Below are 22,941 nucleotides of genomic sequence, written 5' to 3' on the forward strand. Positions count from 1 at the left end.
ACAGTAACACCGGTTATTTCCATCTTCATTCAAGGTAGCAGCACTCACAGCACAGCTGCTTCACAGGCCACTCCCTCTGACACACACCCAGCAGAATGCACACTCGATTAGTTTACCTTTTACAGCCGATAAAACGTGAATGAACACACTTGAAGACATTTTCATATTGCTTTGTCATTTATTTATCTTTCTGACTTTTCTAATCCTTTAGTCCATTTGCTTCGGGTTTATTCCCTTGATGCATAAGTGACTTGTTCTGCGATGTGCAACAGCACAGTCCAGAGCCACATTATTTATTGTGTCACACTTCAGAACCCCTTTCATGAATTTCCTGGTATGCTGAACCGTACCACGCGGCTGCAGACAGCTTCGCTCCCTGCAGTCAGAGTTGAGTTGAGCAAAACAGCTCCCTGTGTCTGACACTCATTCCACTCTCATAACGTTCCTCTTTATGACCACTGTTTTCAGTGTAGCTTGAGAAGAAATTACTCAAATTGGTGAACACGCCACAAATGCTGCATTCAGAGCGGTGAATGATCATTCTTTGATTATGAATAATACTTTCTTTCAGTCTTTGCTGTTTCCATTATACGGCTACCAGCAGAAGGTTTACTAACCGTACAGGCCAGGGTTTGTGAATCAATGTAGATCAACGCAGCTCCCGAATACTGAGACACACATCTTGTTTTTTTCTTTAGCATAATTTTTTTAAATAAAAACATCACATATACAATTTGACAGGCTGAGGTTAACTTCCCCCGAAGTCTTCAGTTAAAACAGGACGGCGTGATCCAGAGGAAACATTTGAATGAGGATACAGCATGCTGTTTCTGCAAGGCCAGCTTTTCGTGCAGTGACGCACTCTGCCAGCATTGCTCCTCTGGGACCACCATACACCATAAGTGAACACACACACACACACACACTCCACGCCCCATACGACCATACACAGATGCACGCACAGAACTCCATCAGCTTGGAGAGGACAGATTTCATATCAAATCCCCAACAGGGACTCGTGAATCTCCGGCCCCCCTTGGTTCTATTTCTGCCCATAGAAACTAGGCTAAGAGGAAGGAGAGAATAGCAGTCCAATTTAACAGTGACGCGTGTTGGAGAGACACACAGAGAGAGCAGAGGAGTCATGAGGAGGGAAGAAATAGGTGGTGGCTAAAACCGTGTCAGTCTGGGCTGGATTTGTTTTGCAAAGCATATATTTCCATTGTTTATATATATATAGTATTGATATATGTGTGTATGTGTGCTCCTCTTTCCCCTGGTGTCGGAGTGAGAGGGAGCCAATGGATGGAAGTCATTCATTCTGGCTAGAGTGTGATGGGCAGCGGTGAACCGCTCTGCTGATGTGGCCAGATCCTTCCCCTTCATTCCTGCTAAGGGGTGATTCCTTTTCATGTGTCAACCCCATCAGTATAAATAGTCTGGGAGAGGAAGAAGGGGGAAGGGGGGAGGGCATAATGAGGGAGGAGAAAGTGCATCTTTTCTGATCGTTCACATGACCAATTTGGGGATTTGAGCGCGCAAGAGACGGTGACAGTAACAGCACGGGGAAAGAGAGAGAGAGCGACAGAGAGTACAGGCAGGCCGCACTGCACAGCATCTCAGAGGAGAAAGCTGACCACAAATATGCCCGACTGTGGCCGGCGGGCTCCTGACCGACTGCTCTCCTCCCTTGCCATGTGGTCCGCAGTGGGCGGGGGTGTGTTTTTTCCATTCCACTTCCTCTGCCTGCCACACAGAAAGGAAACGTGCTGCAAATGTCTGGGAAACAGTGTAGAGCTGTGCCTGCACAAGAGGGTTTTCAGAGCTTGTACAGGAGAATAAAAATCTGCAAGACGTGTGTGAGTGAGTGCAGGCTGGATAGTCCTGCTTCCCTGTTGGTAGCGAGTCAAACGCACATGTAAGACCTGACATAGTCACTCAGTTGACAAGCTTAGAGGCTACTGTTGAATATATTCAATATGAGAGTTGATTTTTGTAGATTAATGGAACCGTGTGGAGTTTTTTACCAGTAACAGTGCTATGGAGCAATGTTTTTACGAACGAGTCCCTGTTTTGTTTGTGCAAACGCAGAAGGAGGCACACTTTGCACATGTTTTATGATAAAGAAACTGTTGTCAACATGCTTGTTAGACCACAAGGATGCACAATGTGTTTTGGTGAGAAACACTGAACGTAAAATATTTTTACGGGCCCCTTTAAATGCAGCTTATGACACCATTGATGCAGAGTGACCGTTAAGGTCAGGCTCCCACAGTCAGGATATTACACCTGATATGATTTACTGTTGTTGCAAATTCTTTCAGTTTAGTTGTATCATTATGGTGCTCAGAACTTGTGGACGTGTTACTCACAATGTACTTCCTGGATCATATTTCATCGTCTTCACCTTTAGCAACACGCCCACACAAATGCAAATCCTATTTCTGGCAATTTTCCATCATGCCAACTTTAGAATTGATTGTCAAACCCACAAATCACTACCATTCAAACACAATAAAAAGTAGGTCCACTGCAAATAGAAATTGTATGTTATACCAGTTTCAGGTCGCATTTCTTTTTCTTATGTTGCTGATGTGTGGATGTCAAATCAAGCTAGTGTAAATGCTTAAAGATGACATTTTACTAAATACCAATACACCAAGATGAATATATTAGAATCAGAAGTGAGGATGAATTTGCTGTTATTTCAGTGATAACACCACTATGACATTTGAGACAGCTTTTACTCTAATCTTCTAAATTTGTGACAGCCAAACTGGGGCAAAATCAAATTAAAGGCCTGTAGATGTGCCAGCCTTACCACTTTGATTGATAGAGGGGGGGGTTTTCAACCTAATTTTCTTTCACTAATCAAAAGCTTGAATTCCGCTCGAGGGCCACGGTGCATTAGTCCCAGCCAGTACGTGCTAAATATTTGATGGAAGTAGAGAGGATGCATAGTGAAGCATCGAGGGAGCAAACTAAACGTATAGCTCATCAATAATACATCCAGGGCTAGCCCAAGTGTTCGTATATGAGATAATGCTTTAGAAGCATTGGAAGGACATGCAGTGAAGCGAAGAAAAGGTATTTGAGATGAGATGAGACTGTCTGACTGCCAGGGGATCACCGTGAGCTGCACTCGTTCACACCAGCGTCTCTCAGGAATACTGAACAGCAGTTGAACTCAACGTTGAATGTGGATACGGTGGAGTGCATTTTATGTGGAATTTGGAAAAGCAGCCACGTTAACCAGAGAGAGGCTCAAACAGTGTCTGGTTTTATTTAATAGAGAAGTGATGTGGACATTGTCCCTCTCACAAACCCACAATTTGTGCTGGACCAATTAAAGGAACAGTGTGTAGGATTTAAAGAGATTTATTCTAGATAGAAGATGAAAAATTACAGAATCACACTGCAATTCATCCCCTGGGGAGCATGAATGTAGAGATATTTCAATTGTTAAGTCAAAACGTTGACCTGCTGATGGCACTAAATCAAAAGTCAGGGGATCCCCAAACTGTATAGGATTCTACCTCTGAGGAACATGCAGCCAAAATTTCATAGCTGTTAGGTTAGGACCAAAATGGTGGACAAGCCAATCGTCCTCCGACCAACAGGATAGGTAGGGTTATGTCAAGGTAGTTAAACCAGCATTAGACTTCACTGACATCACTGCGTGTGAGTGCCATGTCAGCACATGTGACTTTTAAAAATCCTGTCAGTAATCCCAGCACTATTTTACATAACAGTGTGGAGGATTAAAGTCATTATGTAGTGTTTTCTAATGAGATTGTATTTCTCCTCACTCTCTTCTTTTCATTTCATGAGGATGTGGATGTGGATACTTCTCGAAACGTCTTGCCACATAATTATCATAAACTGTATGTACAGTGTAGACAGGCTTTCTTACATTATCTTACTTAATGCTGCTCATTAAGACAAGGCGTCTTTAATTATCCAAAGATTAAGCAGCATGCGGTAAAATGTTGGTGATATATTAATTTAAATACTTGATACTTTACAGATCTTCTTAAAAAAAGAATATATGTCTAAGCTCTCGGCTTGACACCTGACTCATCTACTTCATCTGACTTCCTCTTGATCCACTCACAGTGTGAGCTGTAAAGCGTAACGATAAGATGTCCACAGGCTGTTGAGCTGACTGTCTAGACCGCAGAGCTGTTTCTCAAAAAAAGGAGAGCGTGCACAGTGACCTCAAGCCGTGATAAAAACAGAAGAAAATTGGTGACGATTTGTTTTCAGCTCAATTTAGCATCAAACGGCTACAGCGCAACTATCTTCTCTGGATAAAAAATGGAGAATTCAGGGGCGACAGGGGCCCAGCTGGTTCTTTATGGCTGATGTGAGTGGCACATTATCTTTTAAACCGAAGAATGTATTGTATGTAGTGAGTTTCTATATAGTTTTTTCATAGAAATGTGTGAAATTGGAAGAAAATCAGTCATGCACAAATGTGTGACATATATAGGCTCATTAAATATCCAATAACAATACAAAAAATAGCTTTATATAATATATAAAACTATAGACATAAAATGTAGATTTATAGTACTTTAAAGATGTATAAATATTAATGTCAAACATGTTTTGTTTTCCCATCACAACTACAGCCAGAGAGATCAGACGTATAAAAGCATATTCAATCCTAACAGTGCCACTCTCACACAGTGCCACTCTCACACTGTGTCTCCATTTACGGGGAAGGCCACTAATTCCCAACTCAATTTCATCCCGGTTGTGGGGGGGGATTACTTCACCTGCTATTTCATCAAACACTCTGACAAACCCAAATATGTCTTTTAGCCCAAACTTATATGAAAGGACATCAGAGGCTCATTTTACATGATAGAAAAGTTGGCAACCACCGATCGAGAGTTTAAGTTCTTCTTGCCATGGGAAAACACACCTTCCTTATGACTTCCTGCAAATACCTTGCGCGTTTCATTAAAGAACGGCCTACATACCTACAGCACAGTACAGAGCCTCGGGCCTTATGCACTAATCAGTCATTCATTTAACTATAATAAGAAAAATGCACATGAAGCTTTGCACTGGCGTGCTGCCCACATATCTCCATCAACAACCTGAATGACAACACAGGACACTGGCTGCGGTCTTGGCTCCTAAACAATGCTGAACATCTAAAGTCCCTCAATTTCATGCCACGACGACCACATTCAGCAACAGATTCAGCTTAAAGTAGAACGCATCATATTCAGTGTTATAAATACATGCAATCAAAGTTGTTGGAGTATTGTGTTGACAAGCTGCCTGCAGATTTATGCAGTTAAACATGGACCAGTAAACATTTATGGTGCTAAAGAATCAAAAGAACGCTGTAATAAACCTCCCTTGGCAGTGAGGCGTAACCAACCATTCTGGTGTATAACTGCTCTGCAGAAACAAACACCTAAACTCAGCCTGCCATTGTCTCACAAGCAGACCCAAATGGTATTTGCCGATTATTTTTATTGACAGTTTTCTGTGGGGATCCTGAATAAAGATCTGCAGCATTTAGCAAAAGGTTGGCTTTTTTTTTTGCTTGTAATGTAATAGATAATATTAATTTAAAATTAAAATGCAGCATTTCTATTCCTTTATGTGCGGCCAGAAAATAAACCCAGATAAAAAAGTCTGGTTGCCTGCTAATAAAAAAATTTAAATGGCTGTAATGCTAATGAATCTGTGCAGCGTGAAATGAGCCTGATTTTAAATGAGAGGCCAGATAACATAATGCCTTGCTGCCAGCCCAAAATTAACTTTAATACCTGCATATGCACTTATGTGCACTGACATCTTCGAAACACAAAACCAGTGACACATTCTCATAGGAGTTCAATCCTGTGTGAAACTCTTACAGCAGAAAAACACTAAGGGCTGTGCTTGCCTGTGTGTTGTGTGTGTGTGTATATGTGTCCACCTCTGACCCAGGACATCTAAGTCTCTGACAAACGTCGGCGCCCTCACTCAACCCCAGCTCTTCCCACACGCCAAACACAGTAATGAAAATCCTGCTGCAATCCCATCTAGCTCTGACAACATGACTGATATCCACAAATGAAATCAAAAAAGAGCTGATGAAACATGCAAGGGAACACACACACACACACACACACACACACACACACACACACACACACACACACACACAAGACATTATCCTGGGTCTGATAGGTGACTATAAAAGATTACACAATCCCTGTGCCAGGCTCCACTATTTACTCGATCACATGTAAATGGAGGGGGAAGATTACATTTTTCCTCAACAGGGAAGGCTTTTCAAATATAGAGCTGCTGTAAATAAGCACTCTAAATATTATTTCAGCAGCTGTGAGAGCTTCCAGGAGCTGAGAGCTAATATCACCGCTAGCTGCTTGTCTGCTGGTTTGTATGTCATGCTGCAAGCAGGTAAATGTTAGATTCCAACTCTCTCAAGAACAATTAGTTAATGTGTCAGAGAAAAATCCAATTTCAGTGTGTCTCAGGACATTACAGTGTTGGGAATGAAAAGGAGCATGTTTGAGTTATCAGTATGATCAGTTATTATCAGTTATTATTAAATTATTGACCTCAATAGAATTATTAATGTCAGTAAAATGATTAACGATTATTTATAATAACGGGGCACCACCCTGCAAACAGGGACCAATAACCAAACTAAAATAAACTAAGTCTCATAATTAGTATTCACTCATAATGTCAATAGTCAAAGTACTATTAAACATTCAGAGTGAAAAGTGAAGGTTTAAGTTCGAGCAACAGACCACATATCCAGCTATTATCACAATACATGCACAATGTAATCACAGAGAGCTGCTCTTTAAAGTATAACAGAGTTTATTAAGTTCTAATAATAATGATCTAATCAACTAATATCTAAACTAACAACAAAACTATACATTCATGAGCACGCTATCGAAAATCAACAAACTATGGTAGGGGGGGGAGTGTGCGTGTGTGTGTGTGTGTGTGTGTGTGTGTGTGTGTGTGTGTGTGTGCATGCAGTGTGTGTAGGGGGGAGGGGCGAGAGAACAGCTCAGACAACGTATGACGTAATCTGAAACGTTGCGACGTCTCTCGCGAGACCACAAGATGGCGCGAGACTCTACAATGGCGGTAGACAATGGAGATCTCGTTATCTACACGTGTCTGAAGCCGTTAGAGCAACCCCGGAGCTACATTAGCTTAAAGCTATATGCGTGTGTGGGTTAGTAAAAGAAGAAAGAATGCAAACGAAACAAAATAAATCCTCCAAAAACAAAAGATTGAGATTCTCCCCGCCGCGGTGAAGTACGGAAGAGTGTTCTCTCATCTACAGAAGCACAGCTGACGGCTCTTTGATTTGCACAGCCGCGGTTCTGACCTCTGAACTGATGAGAAACAACTTCCGGCCTCGCTAGCGGTGAATTATCTCAACACGATTTCAGTAGTATGAAATACACAATAACTTCTACACAACATTAACAATCTTGATCGTTAATCTCGGCAATTATTGAGCATACACACCACGTTATACAAATGACACAGTAACTTAAGCAACACAAACAAGATAATAAACACAATAACCTAACTCTGCCCAGACTCTTTGTCTTACTTATGAGTTGATTTTGTGGTTTGATCGGTCCTTCTTTGGACATTCTTTGTCGGTGGAATTCACACTTTTTTTTTTGTGTACATTTTTGTGTTATTTTCTTAGTGTTTTCCATATGGTCCATAATGGATATAGAAACAATCCAAAGACCAACATATTGTAATTTCAACAACATTGCAGCTCTGAGACTTCCCTGTTAAAATTTAAGATTATCGTGAGAGACGGAATGTGGGGAGTGAGGAGAGCAAATTTTTTCCCATCACATTTCCTAAACAGGGATTATCTGCTATTTGACAGTGTGTCAAACACAACAAATTGCTCAACGCATCCCCAATCTCTCCTCCTTCCTTCCTGCGATCTTGCCGTCTGCCTGAAGAGAAGAATTTCAGCTCTTCTTTAGATAAATAGTCTTCTTGGATAATGGGACAGGAAGGGTGGGACGTATTTCTTAACATGGGGGCTAATTGCGACTGGGTGATTTGGATAGTGCTGGATGGAGAGTGGGAGAATCCCTCTGCTTCTGCTCGTGACTCATCTCACTGTCACTCAAATTTACAAACTGGACTGAAGTTGGCCAATACTGTGTTTATCTCAGGGCTGTAATCCTTAAGCAAACTTGTAGGTGGAGGACACAACACCAAAGAAAACACCAGCGCCCTGTCCTTATGTCCACACACTCTCCTCTAACGACAAAGGGGAGGTCAGTGATTATCAGGCTGCCACTCGACTCGTCAAGCTTTTGGAAGTTAAAAGATAAGAACCAGTTAAGAAGTTAAATGACAAGAAAAAAAGCACAGATTGTTGAAAGAGCCGCTCGGAGTCTGGCCTGATGTTGGATTTTATTGATAACATGAGGTGTGGCTTTGTTCTAAATGGATGTGGGGTAGAGGTTTTCAAAGTCTGACACAAGGAATGGAGACAACTGCCAATTGGCTGAGTTATGACTCAGAGAAGGAGAATGCTGCTCGATTTCAAATTGCAGCAAACCAACACAAGGGTTTTAAAGTATACCCTGGTCGGAGCTGGCCTATGCTACGCCATGATTGGCCAGTCTGCGTTCGAGGGGCGGGACTTAGCAAAGGGTCAATCGCCATCCATGTCGCCTCACAAACTATTCTCATCAAAGTATTCCTCTAACCCGTCAAATCAAACCTTGTGTCTTTAACGTGGGCAGCACAGAGTAAAAATACCCTCTCCAGAATGCAGCACATGTAATGGCCTCATAGCTGTGATGAGTGATGTCGGATGCAGGGTTGGGGCGATGCCAAAATAACAGCTGTACAGAAGGGGAAGAGTCACAGCAAAGTGACCATCAGCTGAGCCACGAAGCGGTGCGTTCATAGCCGGCGGAGGTCACAGGGGCGAACGCTGCTGCGAGGGAAGCACGTCTACTTGGGTAAAATCCGGAGTAGCCACATAAAAGGGTCTGCACTGTCTGGCAGAGGAAGAAACTCCGTCTAATTCCAAAGGTTACTATTACAGACGTTGGTTAAATCAGAGCCTAAAGAACACACAGACTGTTTTCTCACAGCAGCGGGAACGGCACGCCAGGATATAGACGTAAAGAGATTAGTGGGATATCTGTGGGAAACCAGTCTGGAAAAGTCCACTTGGTAGGATATCGCGTAATTGTTCCATTTAACATCTGTTGAATAGAACTGTCAACAGTGATATAAAAGATTTTGAAAGATGTCGAAACATAACGCATTAAAGATGCCTTTCACAGCAACATTTCATACTGTACGAGACCCCTAGTCTAATTCCAAACAGCTCCACATCAAATAGAAAAAGCACGGGGAGAAGGACGCAGCAGCCTTATAAAGTGGATTACTAGAGGCCCTTCCATCTTTTTAATGCCTCTGCTGTTGTTTGGGGACCTTTTTAATGTGAACACTATAAAACAAGAGAGGTTGAAATGGGGAGAAGACTGAAGGGTGAAACAACCAACAGCTAAACCCCAAAGCAACTGGAGCATGACCCACACAGCCTTTTACACAGTTCAGTAGTGAGGAGACACTTCCTGTATTTCTCATCCTGACATATTCCGCTGCGGGGACGCCTACCAGCAGACGTTGTTTTTCTACTTTTGTTTTTGCGTAGAATTTGCTTTATTCCCAAATGTGCCTGACAGACACCAACGCTGTCTTCATTTCTCTTCCTCTCTAGCCTCGTGGAACTGAAAGTGGTGCCCTTTTCTTTAACTTTGTGCACTTCTACCCCAGCAAAAACATGTAACAGACAGAAAATAAACTCAGCATTTCCCCTTTATAAGGAGATGCAGAGGAATGGCTTATGTGGACGGTGATAATGAGGAACCCCAAAGGAAGTGGACAAAGCTATCAGGAATTAATCTGCATAGCCTGTCAGACTGGATAGATCACTACATCTTTCTGATGTAGCGATCACCAGAGCACCAAAGCTGGCTTTAAGAGGATTATTACCACACGGTCATCTGTGTCCTAATGCAAGATGCCAAAAGTTCACATGCAAGGGTCCTTCACTTGTCCAATAGGACGTGACCCTGTTTTTTTGTTCTGCTATTCCCAGAATGACAGCTTGACTGAGACAACTGAGTTTAAAGTGCCTGGAAGAAGCGCTAATCTGCGGCTCCCCAAAATTTCTGTTCACCCCAGATTAGGCTGCAGTCGGTATGCCCCCCAAACTGCCCCATTGCTGGCTAAGAAGGGGGCGACTCTGGGTGCACGCAGGGGGGTGGCTGGAGTTGACACACATCAGGGTATACTTACTTACCAAGAAGCAAATAACGTTAAGTGCTGAGTGTCTGCCTCCCATATCCTCATATTCTCTGAAGAAACACTTAATCCCCTCTTTATGATAAGCTGTCCAGGAGCTTGGACTGTCTGCTGTGGGTCTACGTAGAGACCAACACAGGGATTTAAGGTTCCAAAGCCACCTCAAATTAAATTAAATGTGGTGGCCTTCTAAATCTCAGAGCTCCTATGCACTCTAAAAAGCAAATGGTATATGAATAAAAGTGGCTGCGGCTTCCAAAGGCCAGACACAAGTGACCAAACTGGAGCATCGTAACTCATTGAGCTCCGCTCCAATCTTGTATGGTCCAATCTCCATCTCATTTCCCTGCACACTGCTATTCTGAAATGCAGTAAGAGCACCATCGACCTTATCAGGACACCCTCAAATATCCCAGACGCTCCTCATTTCTGCTCTGTCTGCTTCACAGACGGTCGTAAAAACAAGCACAGGCTTCTGAAGGAGCATTCTCGGTCAGGCTGAACCACTAAGCCTGAAGTCCAGCTCACTGCATGTAGCTGACTTGACTTTCTTTACACATGAATTTGGACCATGAGTGTGTCTGAAACAGATCCCTTTCTCTTTGCCAATTCCACAACATATAAATATGGGCTGCCTGCAGCCCTCTGATGATCCAGAGTTGAACATGAATTGAATTATGAATTAAATGCCTTTTAAAAGGGGTGGAAGGAGCCGTTTAAGGGATGGTGAAGTGGAAATGTATTTATTTACTTACATTACACTACATTTCATTTCCAGACTAAAAGTGACTCCCTGTTGTGAATTTGAAGGATGACACAATCAATATTGAATTTGTTTTTGACTCATTCTAGTGCCATACTGAGATCTAAAACATCTCCAATATGTAGCTCAAGCCTCAAACAATTAGCCGTCCCTCCTCACATACTGGTGGCATTAAATATTCAAGTCTTGTAAAAGACATATTGGCTGAGCGTCTATAAAATCCAGAACTAAACAACCTCGTAAAAATTAAACAGTCGTTGCGACTTCTCTCTTCTTTTGTGGTCCTCACCATCATCTTGGGAACTCAAACATTGAAATTCTAAACTTAAGTTTGTATGTGGTGGGTTTTTGTTTTTTATTAACGTGTGTATGGATTCACCTCTGACACTGGGGATCAACAGAAAGATCCAAGTCTTTGACGCTGCCGCTGTGCGTTGGTTGGTGCAATTTTCCCATCATTGTTGTGGAGCAGAATAGCCCCGGTGTCTAGAATGGTCACCCTCTGTCTCTGTGACAATGCTTTAGTGATCCACACACACTACAGTAATGGTTGTTGGTACAAAGACCTTTTGACGCGGGGGGGGACAGCATCGCTCGTGCTCAGCCCGCATACTGTGTCCACTTCCCTCTGACTGCCTGCCATTGCAGCAGCCGGTCCCTCCCCTAACTACTCCCCTCTCTCATTCAGCCCCTCTTGAAATGGTGGGGAGAGTCTTTTCTACTGTGTGTGTGTGTGTGTGTGTGTGTGTGTGTGTGTGTGTGTGTGTGTGTGTGTGTGTATGTGTGCTTTCTGTGTGCGTGCACTCATGCTAGCTTAATTGACATTAAGATCTATGAGTTTTGGGTACCTGCTGCTGTAGAAAGAGAACAAGGAAGCTGGAGAAGCGGAAAAGCAGAGGGATTAGAACGGAGACGAGGAGACAGAGAGCTAACGAGGCTGCGAGGTGGTGGAAATGGAAAGCAGACAAATTGATACTTAATTCCACTTAGAACAATGCAATAAGCTCAGTTTAAATGACATCTGGAAAAGACAAGATTTAAAATTAATGTCCCATTTTTACAATCAGCAAAATCTCTACTATAGCTCACAAAGCAGGAGAGGAGAGAACAGCTTGGAGAGAGAAGGAAGGCAGAATGGCAGATCAGCTCATGCTCTATGTATTAGTTGTTGGATGCGCATGGTTTCTGGTCCTCTTTCCACGAGGGGTTAGCCGCATACGCCGCCAATGCATAATGCAAAACGGCCCGGCAGCGTTCAGTTGGCAGGGACTGGAAGGCATAGGGACCCCTCTGCACCGCATGCACTGAGCACAGCATCTCCCCACGAGGGTTAGCCCGGGCTGCTGCAACCACCCTTCCCTCCCCAACAACCATCATCCTGCCCTTCCTTCCTCCTCCCTGTTTCCACTTTTCTCCTCATCTCCCTTCAGTTTCCCGTCCTCCTGCCAAGTTAACGGCTTCGCAGGGGGGATTGTCTGCCATGTAACTCGTGAGGTATAAAGGGCAGAGACGAATAGTGGCGGGATCACGATGGAGAGGACGGAGGAGAGTAGAGGGTTTTGTGCGAGCCCCTTAATGAGGGGTTTTCCACTGATCAAAGCACGAGGAGGGGCAAGAAGACAGGAATACAAATCGCTAAACCGTAGAGGGAGCCTGACGCATCCGAGGCTGAGGATGGGGACGTGGCTTCTCCAGCTATCTGCTGTGACCGAGTGGTGCTTGAAGATTGCTGAGATTTGATATGCCCCCCCTCATCAAAACATTCTTGGCTGTAGGTCGAGCAGCTAAAGCCTACCCATCGTAACGATTGCTCAGGTGCCCAAGGGTGTGTAGCGTGGCTCTTTACAGACCGGACCTGAAGCCCTCAGGATGATGAGCCGCAGGCATGTGGCTACTTAGAGTGTACACATTGTTCCGTTTGGATTAGCCACTCCTTCTTTCTGCCAGGGGCTACAGAGTGAAATTCCACCATTAATTTCCCCCTGATTTATCAAATTCAGAAATCTTGATGCCAGATATGCTTTGCTATAGATAATGGGTGAAGAGGTAAAAAAAAAAAATGAATTTCAAGTAGACTTCTGTTGTGTGACTATGTCATGTAAGTATAAGATAATGAATAGAAACTTGCACTTTAGCCAGGAAGGGATCTCTTTTTTACAGAAGATTCTACTCCCATTGAACACGCTTCCCTCCATTCTCCATGCTGCAGCATTATTGTTAACCCATTCAGTGCCACAGTCTGATGTCCAAGGCTTGATAAGTACTGTAGTTACCAAATATTAGTAAAACTGAAAAGAGGATAAATGTTAAACTGGACTTATGCGACACATTTAAGAGTCGTTGGTTAAAGCAATACATTGCACAATTCATTGCTTTGCGAGGAATCCATAATAATCAACTAAAATCAAATACATTTCTGGTGTGAGTCTACAAACTGGACTATTTTAGTAGTATGATTCTGCCTTTTTCTTTCAATATTTTAACAGAAAAAACATTTTGCCCTTCAAAAACTCTACATCATCTCACTGAGCTCTGTTCTTGACTTTAAAACATATATAATTGGTCATCTTAGTAACAATTAATTAATCGATCAAGTCCATAATTTGGCTCATACAAATTACCTTTTCACATTTTACCAACCTAAGACACAACCTTGATTTCCATCCGTACACGGTGTTCAGTTTTAATAAAAAATGTCGTGGATCTCAGCTATAATGAGGAAATGCGGACACTTGAGTGGGAAGACCACATGGCCTCATCACAGCGTCACACAGCAACCTGCCGCATAAAACAAGCGCTATTAGTTGATGGACTAAAGGAACTAATGACCGTCTCTATCTCTTTCTCTCTCTCTCTCTCTTTCTCTCTCTCTCTCTCAATTTGCAGTCGCTGAAACTCTACTGACAGATGAGTCCACACACACACACACACACACACACACACACACACACACACACACACACACACAGTGCGAAAGCATGCAGTCAGGTCCGTGGATGGAGAGATGATCGCCTTAATTGATCGATCTGCAATAATTCCAGCAGCCCCGTGTACAGGAACATTACTGTCCTGCATTTTCTCGAGTGATATCGCATCGTGATTCATTTAACCACAGCACACGAAGTCAACCACCATTGAAACATTAACAGCGTTGTGGTTTTAGCAGTCAGTCCGCTGCGCTCGGCCAAAGCCCCATTGTTTCATTGAGGTGTGCTGGCTACTCTACCACACTGGAGCGCCTCACAGGCAATTAGCGCATGTACAATCTCTCCAGCGGATACTGGAGAGCTGCTCTGCGGTGTTTGCTGGAACCCCTCAGATTAGAAAAACAAAACAAAGCTCTAACAGAAAGGGAGAAGTCAACACTTACCGGCTACAGTGTATCTATCCATGTAATTGAGGACGTTCCCAAAACTGAGGATCCCGGCGGCGGCGGCCGGTGAGCGGCATCTGAGCAGCGCGTCGCGGAATTTCTGCCCTGGTTTGCACGGGTGAAGGTCCGGGTTGGATTTCAGCGCGGGACTCATGCTGCCCGACAGCGTGCGCACCTCGTCCGAACTGCTGCAGCCTTCAATCTCGCAACCATCGCTCTCCACACACATGTTCTGGCTCGAATGATCCAGCGCAGAAGAGAGAGAGAGAAAGCGTAAGAGAACGGAGAGGAGACTAGTTGAAGAAGGACCAAACGCAGCGATGGTCTGTGATTTCTGTTGGAATTATTCTCAGTGGAGTTGTTGTCTTAAGTGTTAAAGCGCAGGAGTCGCTCTTCTCTTGATCATATTTTCCTAGCAGTGTGCGGTGACTGGCTGTGCGCTCCTTAGGATTCTTTTTTTTCTGAGGAGAGTAGTCTACACAGCGCTATAGTGCAGGGGGTGTGACCCGGCTTGACAAACCCCGCCCCCTCCCGAAGCCCCGCAGCGAATGATGGAGCCGCACCTGATACTGTGGTGCAGATGTCGGGGAGTTGCAACCGGAGAGTAGTGCGGTTGGAAAAACCTTTCAGTTATTTAAGGAAGCGGACGGTGGTGGGAAACGGGTGGGTGGGTGTGACTTCATTTATCTATATATTTATTTTATTTATTTATTTGATGCGCATCTTTCACATTTATTAGGGAGCAATATGGCTGCTGACTGAGTAAAGACAGGATAATTATAGGCTTCTAATAGAAGTAGGTCACAAAGGTATGTTTCACAGACACATTTAAAGATGAAAAGTAGCTCCCTCTTGGTCTGCTCATATTTTTAGTAAAAGGTCTCAAATAGATCTCAGGATTTATTTGTGTATTTTTGTATATATTTTTGTTCTCTCTCCATCTAAAATAGAAAAAATAAGAAGATGTATTTAGTTTAGGTCCCCAAAGCTTGTCACAGCCATGTCTGTTTAGCAGTTTTTGATCAGCATCATGTGGAACTTTTTCATTGAAGAATAAGTTAAGTCAGTTTAATTTATAGAGCACATTTAAAAACAACAAATGTTGACCAGCGTGCTTTACAGACTGACTGAATTATTCGATCGATGATGACAATCAAATAAAAACACAGACATAATGATTAATCAGTGAATTTGTAAAAGTGTAGAATATATAATACTGTACAACAAAGTAGAAAAAAATGGAGGAGAAAATCAAATTGTGAGTGGCAAACTACCGGCACTCAACAATAGGGATAAAGCAGTCTGAATTTGTAAGAGGCGAGATAAGAAGAAATAAAAGCATTAACTGTTCTCCACAAATCCTTAACAGACAGGAAGGATTTTCAAAGTGATCTAATCTGGTGCTGACAGCGGAGTTGATTTGTTTATGAAATGTTAAACCAGCATCAAAGATAACAAAGAGATTACTTAGTTTAAATTCAATGGCAGACACCCAAGAGTGTTGATTGTGCTGTAGATTGTGCTTGTAGATTAATTGAATCTTAAAGGGACAGTTCATCCCAAAATCAAAGGTACATATTTTCCCTCTTACCTGTAGTGCTGTTTATCAGTCTATATTGTTTTGGTGTGAGTTGCCTACTTTTGGAGATATCGGCCGTCTCTCCAATATAATAAAGCACATGGCTTTTGGTGCTCCAATCACTTCTTCTGAACAATTACATGAAAAACGAAACCTTTTTGTCATTGTTTTTATGTTCACATCTGACAAATGTTGCACCACTGCAACAGTATTTTTGGTGTCTTATAAGTCCAACTAACTAACTAAATATGTGTATTAACCTTTTTTTATTGTGGGATGAGTAAAAGCAACATCCTTACATATTAAGCTGTATTGATTACTGTAGAAAGGAAACAACCAGATTGCTTTTGTGAGTTAAGAGGTGAACAGGAACTGCTGTTAAGGTGTGTGGAAATTAAATAAAGAAAACCCCACACGCTGGGCTTTCCCACCACACACATTCAGCTCTGACTGGAGGGCCATGTGACATTGAACAGTTACCAACCACTGAAGCTTTCAAATGTCATTGTTGGATGCAACGTGTCGTGTATTCTCTTTGAATGTGGAACCCCAGAGGTGGTACTCCAATGGGGATTCCACTACACAATACACAATCAACATAACAGTAACAACTACACAGCCTCTGTGAGGTCTAAGCCGTACCTGGGCACTGTATACATGGAATTAAGAATGTGTCCACATGTCACTCCATTGTTCAATAAAGCAGAAATGAGAGCTCCAGTGCAGTGTTATAGTGCATTTTAAACTCTCATGGATCTTGTGATGTGGGGGCAGGTATCAAGACTCAAAAGTTACAATAGAAGCATTCGGAATAACACATTTCAAACCCCACAATTACAGCCGAATCAATCTGAGTGACATGAAAATGTTACTGTGAAACAGTAATTCACAGACGTTCAAACCTTCTATAATGATCTCCTAATAATTTAATAATACCAACCTATAGGTCAACATCTGCATCTACATTTCATCTTTTTTTTGTGGTGATACTGAAGGAACCCCCCCCTACATTTAAATGATTACAAAACCCCACTAAAGCATGATATTCAACCTTCTGTCATCTGCAGCATCCATGGAGATGCGCAGAGCAAGTAGGCCACAGAGGGTTATACTGTGGCTTTGACTCCACAGCAAGCAAATACTGACTCCACATTGGTGAGAAATGTCGTTTGAGAGAATTCCACATATTACTACAAGTCGGGGCAAACGATTTTTTCCGTGACTGCGTCTGTCTGAGCCCGAGCTGTTCATCAATCTCAATCTCCTCTACTGGGTTCTGCACTGCAGGCATTTAGAAGATGTTAACACAAAAGACAACAGCGGTAGTTTAAACGGTCCCTGGAGGATGCTGACGTTGTTTTTCAATCACCAACACAAGCAGACCTATTAGAGCAAAGACGTTTCACTCTGACACAAATGTCCCCTTGTCTGTTCTGATTGAGTTTTGCACCAAAACATTTTCTTGACAAATTATTTGCGGCTGAAATATGAAAACACTTAACATAAAAAAGTAAATGTTTTGTCTGCGAGCAACAAAGTTGGCCAGTTTATAAGTCACATTTACAACCAGTTCATCACAACAAGCTGTTCGGGGCACAGCGGTGAGACGGAACAAAGCAGTCACGCTGGATGAATCCTGCTATTGGACATGCTTGTCTGAGGCATTCCTGGTGGTTACAGAACAAATCTTGAGGGGGGTATCATCTGGTTCTCTTAAGGAAAGATGAACACAATGCAACTGGCTCAGTTCTGACAGTTTTGGCGATTTTTGTACTCATCTGACAGCCAACAGTGTCCCCAACTTCATTACAGTCTGTTGCAGAGAAGTCATAGAAAGCCTTTGTTCTCCCATACAGTTTGGATATAACTCCCTTTATTGATTCTACTGGGAGACAGTTTTTAACTAATTACAATGATGGTTTAAATACCACTGAGGGAGGTGACAATGCACATTGTGTTGTGCACATGAAATATTGATGAGTATTCACACCTCAGTGACTCTTCATTGGGAATGAGGAGAATTAGCTTTTTTTTCTGAATGGCTGGGACAGGTCCAATCCTGCATGCAGATGAGTGTTTCTGGGCCATCTGTGTTCTGTCAGACAGCTCCAGCTAATTGTTAGATTATTCCAATGTGTATTTTGAATTTGCCAAGGCAGGAATCCCAAATCGTCCTCATCTACCTATCGTCGAAAAGTTGAGAGCGTAGGAAATTTTGTAATTGCAAACCAAGACTTACTGAAGGAGTTTGAACAGAAAAGGTGTGAGGCAGAGCAAGTGTTGATTTAGCATGAGTGCGGAGTTCAGCGAGTGAACGGTGGGCGTGCTGAGGGGGCATTCCTGACAAGTACAGTTTGATTTCACTAAAAGCCAGAGGGGACATCAGCCAAGAGGCTCTTGTTCCAGATGAACTAGGTTGCCTGTTATTGGCCGTGTAAGTTTTACATCGCCTACTTCAACAAAAGCATTCAGCCTAATCACCTGAAAGTGAAATTAGGCCAGTCTTTTTGTCAGTATGTAAATCAATGAAAGGCTAAACAAAATCTGGGAAGGAGGTAGCAGATGAAGAACAATCCTGGCATCCGTTTGGGAGAAGGCTGGGGTCTTGTCTGGCTCCGTTCTGCAGGCCTTTGGCATTGCAGCGGTATCAGATTCGAGGTCTGAAGGCATTCGCATAAACTGAGTCGACCTGCATTGTCTTATTTAGACTGAAAAGTTCTGCCTGCGAATCCCAAAGCCCCCCTCATGGCATTTGTTTTGCAAAAGCACTTTCAAAGCAATCATCCACTGGCTTCCCAATAACTTTGATGTCTGCAAATCCCCCTTCGGTTTTGAATCTGGAAAGTATGATGCAAACAGTGCAGCCTGGCAGGCTCGGCAGAGAGCGATCAAGCGATACTAACAAGAATTGCTTTTGTAGTGCTGCGCGCTGACATCCAGGAAAAGAGGATGCAGGAAAAGAGACGATGGCCAAACCAACCAGTGGTCTCACACGGAGGGCTTAGGAGGGAGCCCCAGTAAACAGTTGTTCCTGTCCCCCTCTCTGGAGCCCCCACCTTCCCCTCCTCATTCTTTGGGATGTGTTTGATATGCTGCTCATGTCTGTGGGATCCTGTGTGTTTTTCCATCGTGCAGAATGGCTCGGTGGACCTGGGGACCTATCTCTCGCGTTTTTCTGCTATGTGGCCCAGAGCCACCAAGTCACTGCCCCGGCCTTCCTTCCTGTCTCAGCTCAGGGCCGAGCCTCCAGTGCAGGATGGGAGATAACCTGCTAATCGCTGCGCCCAGCGGCTGCAGGACGATAAGGCCAACTCCTTCTGCGTTCCAACACGTGGCTGCCAATGAAGTTTAAATGTCCCGAGTGAAACATGTGTCTATCAGCTGTGTGCATATCAGCTGTGCTTCTGGTAAACACATCTCCACCTCTTTAAGATCACAGAGTTCACAATGAAATAAAATTGTGTTTTTCGCTGCAATAAAGTAGATTGCAGTAAATTGTTTTTAACTAATAAATATGCAGGTTTGATGGAGTGCTGTATCTGACGCTTTTCAGGTCAGTTATGGGGTAAGTCAAGGTTGATTAACTTGTCCAGGCAGTTAGATGCATGTAAAACTCTTTATGTTTTGGGGATTTATCATCATTTTGTGAATGCAGATGATTTGGTGTTCCTCCTTGCGCTTCATGGTCTTCATTAAAATTTTCAGAATGTGTAATTGATAGTGATCGTTTTCATCTGATTGCTGCTGTCTTTAATGTGTGTAAATATCTATTTTATTCTCTATCTTTTCACTTTTTCCTCTGTGAACTATCGCTCTGGAAATAAATGTAGATTGAAATAAATAAACAAAATGTTGCGCAATTAAAGCAATCAAGGAATTTTTCAAATACAGTAATCAGTCTGTGATACTCCCATTGTTGTCTCGATCGGCCGCATGTAAATATGCACATTTCCCCTTCCTGTACCAAGTGTCTCTGAGAACACTATGTGCAATAAAGATCCAGAAAGAGAGAATGAACAGGCCTCTATGACGTTTGACCAGGCTGAGGAAAAAACAAGCAGTTGTGCGTTTGTGTTGTTCAAACATTCTTCTCAATGGAGATGAGATGTTTTAATGGAGAACATTTTTGACATCTGACATCTGTCTCCTTAGCAAGAAAATGTCCTCTAATTTGGAAGCACCTTTTTCACCATATACTTTGGTGTTGTAAACTCATCGTCTTAAATCATACTGTATATCCAGTTGTCGAGCCACATTTCAGTTCAACACACTGACTCACACATTATTACATTTTCTGCAATTGTTCTATTCTTGTGAGAGAAATGAACTCGTTCCATTTCTGTTTGACCCATGTCGCCAATTCATACAATCGGTAGAAATGGTTATGATCACGCAATGAAGCGTCTAGCTGGACTCATTTCACACAGGCCAGTGAGCAGAAGGGACTGTGGGAGATCTTACTCCATTCTTTCAGCCGATAGCACTATCAGAGGCCCGCTTCAACAGACTGAGGCCTTAATAGTGCCATAACACTTTCATGTGCCCAACAGGGGACTAAAGGGACATTCAGTAGGACAAAGCTGTTATCATCAGCACATGATGTCTGGTGACAGTGGACCAACCCACTTCCGATCTCATCACATACATTTGTTTTTGGAGCCGTCTGGGTCAGTCTGTAGGTGTGGGCTCTTCCATTCCGACCTCTCTCATCCGCTGTGACCTCCTGACCGCTTGACTGTCTGTGCCTGACAGGAGATTGCTGGAGCTCCTGTCAGGCACAGATAGCCCCCCCCCACCCCTTGCCATGCACTGCCACACTCGAGCAACAGAGTGTCTGGAGGCAGAGCAGCTGAGGATTTGAATAGATCTGGGCTGATGTCTCCACACCTTGGAAGTCTGATCTGGGGGCCGCACTGTGCAGTGCAGCGGCAGCAGGGGGCAGAGAGACAGCAGTGACTAAATATAGTGTTCAGGGGCAGGGACGCCGTCTTTTATCAGTTCATTAAATTATTTAGTGGACGGCTCCATCCAAGCTGGACTCCCTGCTCATGGGTCATCAGTCTCAGTTGGTCTGTCTGGGAGGTAAAACCAGCGTTGACTCCACTGTCTGCCTTAATAAACCCTCGGCCTCTGGCTCAGGCTCCTGCTCCAAGGTGACATGCTTAAAATGAGTAGAGTGTATCTCTTCAACTACGAGGTCTATTTAAATAATCTTGGCATTATAATAAAGGTTACACTGATGAGATTTATGTTCTCATCAGTTTGTTACTGGGTATATGTGAAGGCAGATGGAACACAGCATAAATGAAGGAGTTCATTTCTGCCCAACAAAACTGTTCACTTTTAGAGAGAATATCTCCATGTAATAATGCAGTTGCAGCCCAAAATCTCTCACAAACCATATCAGAACATCTGGACATCACCTGTCCCACATAATGATGCTAATAAAGTGAAGCAGAGCAAAGTTGGAGAGGTTTTTAGTAAAGGCATGACGAGATGGAATCTTAAAATTCGCCCATTTGGGTACCATCTGTGCCTTTTTTAAATTTTCTCAGGTAACTGCAAAATTAATTTAATGTCATTAACACATCACTATAGATATTCATTCCATCTAAATGTCACAGTTTTTGGTTTTGTTTTGAAAAATCAATCAAACCATGCTCTCATTCAAAGAAAACCATAACCCATTGGTCTATTTGACCAATGGGTTTGTATTGAATGAGACTTTGGAGTCTCCATTAGCTGCGTTGATATGCCCTTGAACACAATGTTCAATCACGAAACAGCAAAGATATAAAAAAAGTACATTTGTTGTTGAGTTTTGGCCGTAGAGTGATTAGACATTGGAATCTGGTGTCTCAGCTTTCATATTGACAGATGGCATGCACCGTGAGCGCACATTAGCATTATTTGCTGTGTTCTCATTTAGTTGCTTGGTGTCGGAATTGAGTTTTGTTTTTGGTCAAAATAGTCATCATGAGCCGATCTTCTCTCCAATATGTTGGTATGCAGGATGAATATGTTGCTGCATGTTTACTATCGGGCTCAAGATTAATATCATCATGTTGTTCTCCCTTGTTTGAGTCATTTTCCTCCAATTGTATTCTTTACGCAACTTAAAAACGGTATATCAAGCTTTGCCTATTCGGAGAAATTTTAGCTGCTTATGTGAGGTTGACTTGCAGTGAGACCAGATCTGTGTGGTGCTGTGGCTCATATTTATAGATGGGTCTTTGTAATTACCCCATAGCTGTGACTTTGTCTGTGAATAAGCTCTCTCCAGCTCAGTGGCCAGCGGGCCTCTGAAACAGGAATGCTAAATACATAGGACCAGAATGTGCGTATGCCATTATGGGGCAAACCTCAGATTTGGCTGCATTTCCATTTCAGTCCACATTTGTACTCTCTGCTCCAGACAAAAGTAATTTGCATGACAACGAGAAAAGGCTTGATTGATCAGCTATGGAAAATGTAATCGTACACAAACATGAATAAGCATTTACATTGTTGATACAACCAAATCAAGCTGAACAGGCCAATCACCAAACCTCTGTGTTAATTAATGCTAACAATTCAACAATAACAAATGTGTGTGTGTATGCCTGTGTAAATTGTCCCCCACCCCCATTGCATCACGCGACAAATACAAACAGAGCTTTGCATTGTTACAGAAGCATCACTCACACCCCAGTCTCAGCATTGAAATAACAATCCTTTGATTTCTTCGGTTCTTTTTGTGTGCGTCACCAACTGTGCTCTTCTTTTCCTCCTGAGAATTTACAGTAACATAGGATATGCATATGTGTCCCTGTAAGCTGCAGCGTAGAGACAGGAAGGGCCCATATGATGTAATTGTCC

The 22,941-nt window shown here is 42.9% G+C and overlaps 1 protein-coding gene across 2 annotated transcripts in view; it reads right to left on the minus strand.

The window, feature by feature from the left end:
* spns2 (SPNS lysolipid transporter 2, sphingosine-1-phosphate) overlaps positions 1 to 15,042 on the minus strand; it is a 72,877-nt gene extending 57,835 nt beyond the window's left edge. The window contains exon 1 of one of the 2 annotated variants that reach the window (XM_068721179.1): positions 14,502 to 15,042. In XM_068721179.1, coding sequence (XP_068577280.1) covers positions 14,502 to 14,733 — 232 coding nt within the window. In that variant the 5' untranslated portion in view covers positions 14,734 to 15,042. The remainder of the gene's footprint in view (positions 1 to 14,501) is intronic. The other variant, XM_068721180.1, reaches the window with a different exon arrangement.
* Between the last annotated feature and the right edge of the window lie 7,899 nt (positions 15,043 to 22,941).

This window comes from Cebidichthys violaceus, unplaced genomic scaffold (genome assembly GCF_023349555.1).
Source record: "Cebidichthys violaceus isolate CVI_PGR_0920_01 unplaced genomic scaffold, fCebVio1.0.p SCAF_27, whole genome shotgun sequence".
NCBI lineage: Eukaryota > Metazoa > Chordata > Actinopteri > Perciformes > Stichaeidae > Cebidichthys > Cebidichthys violaceus.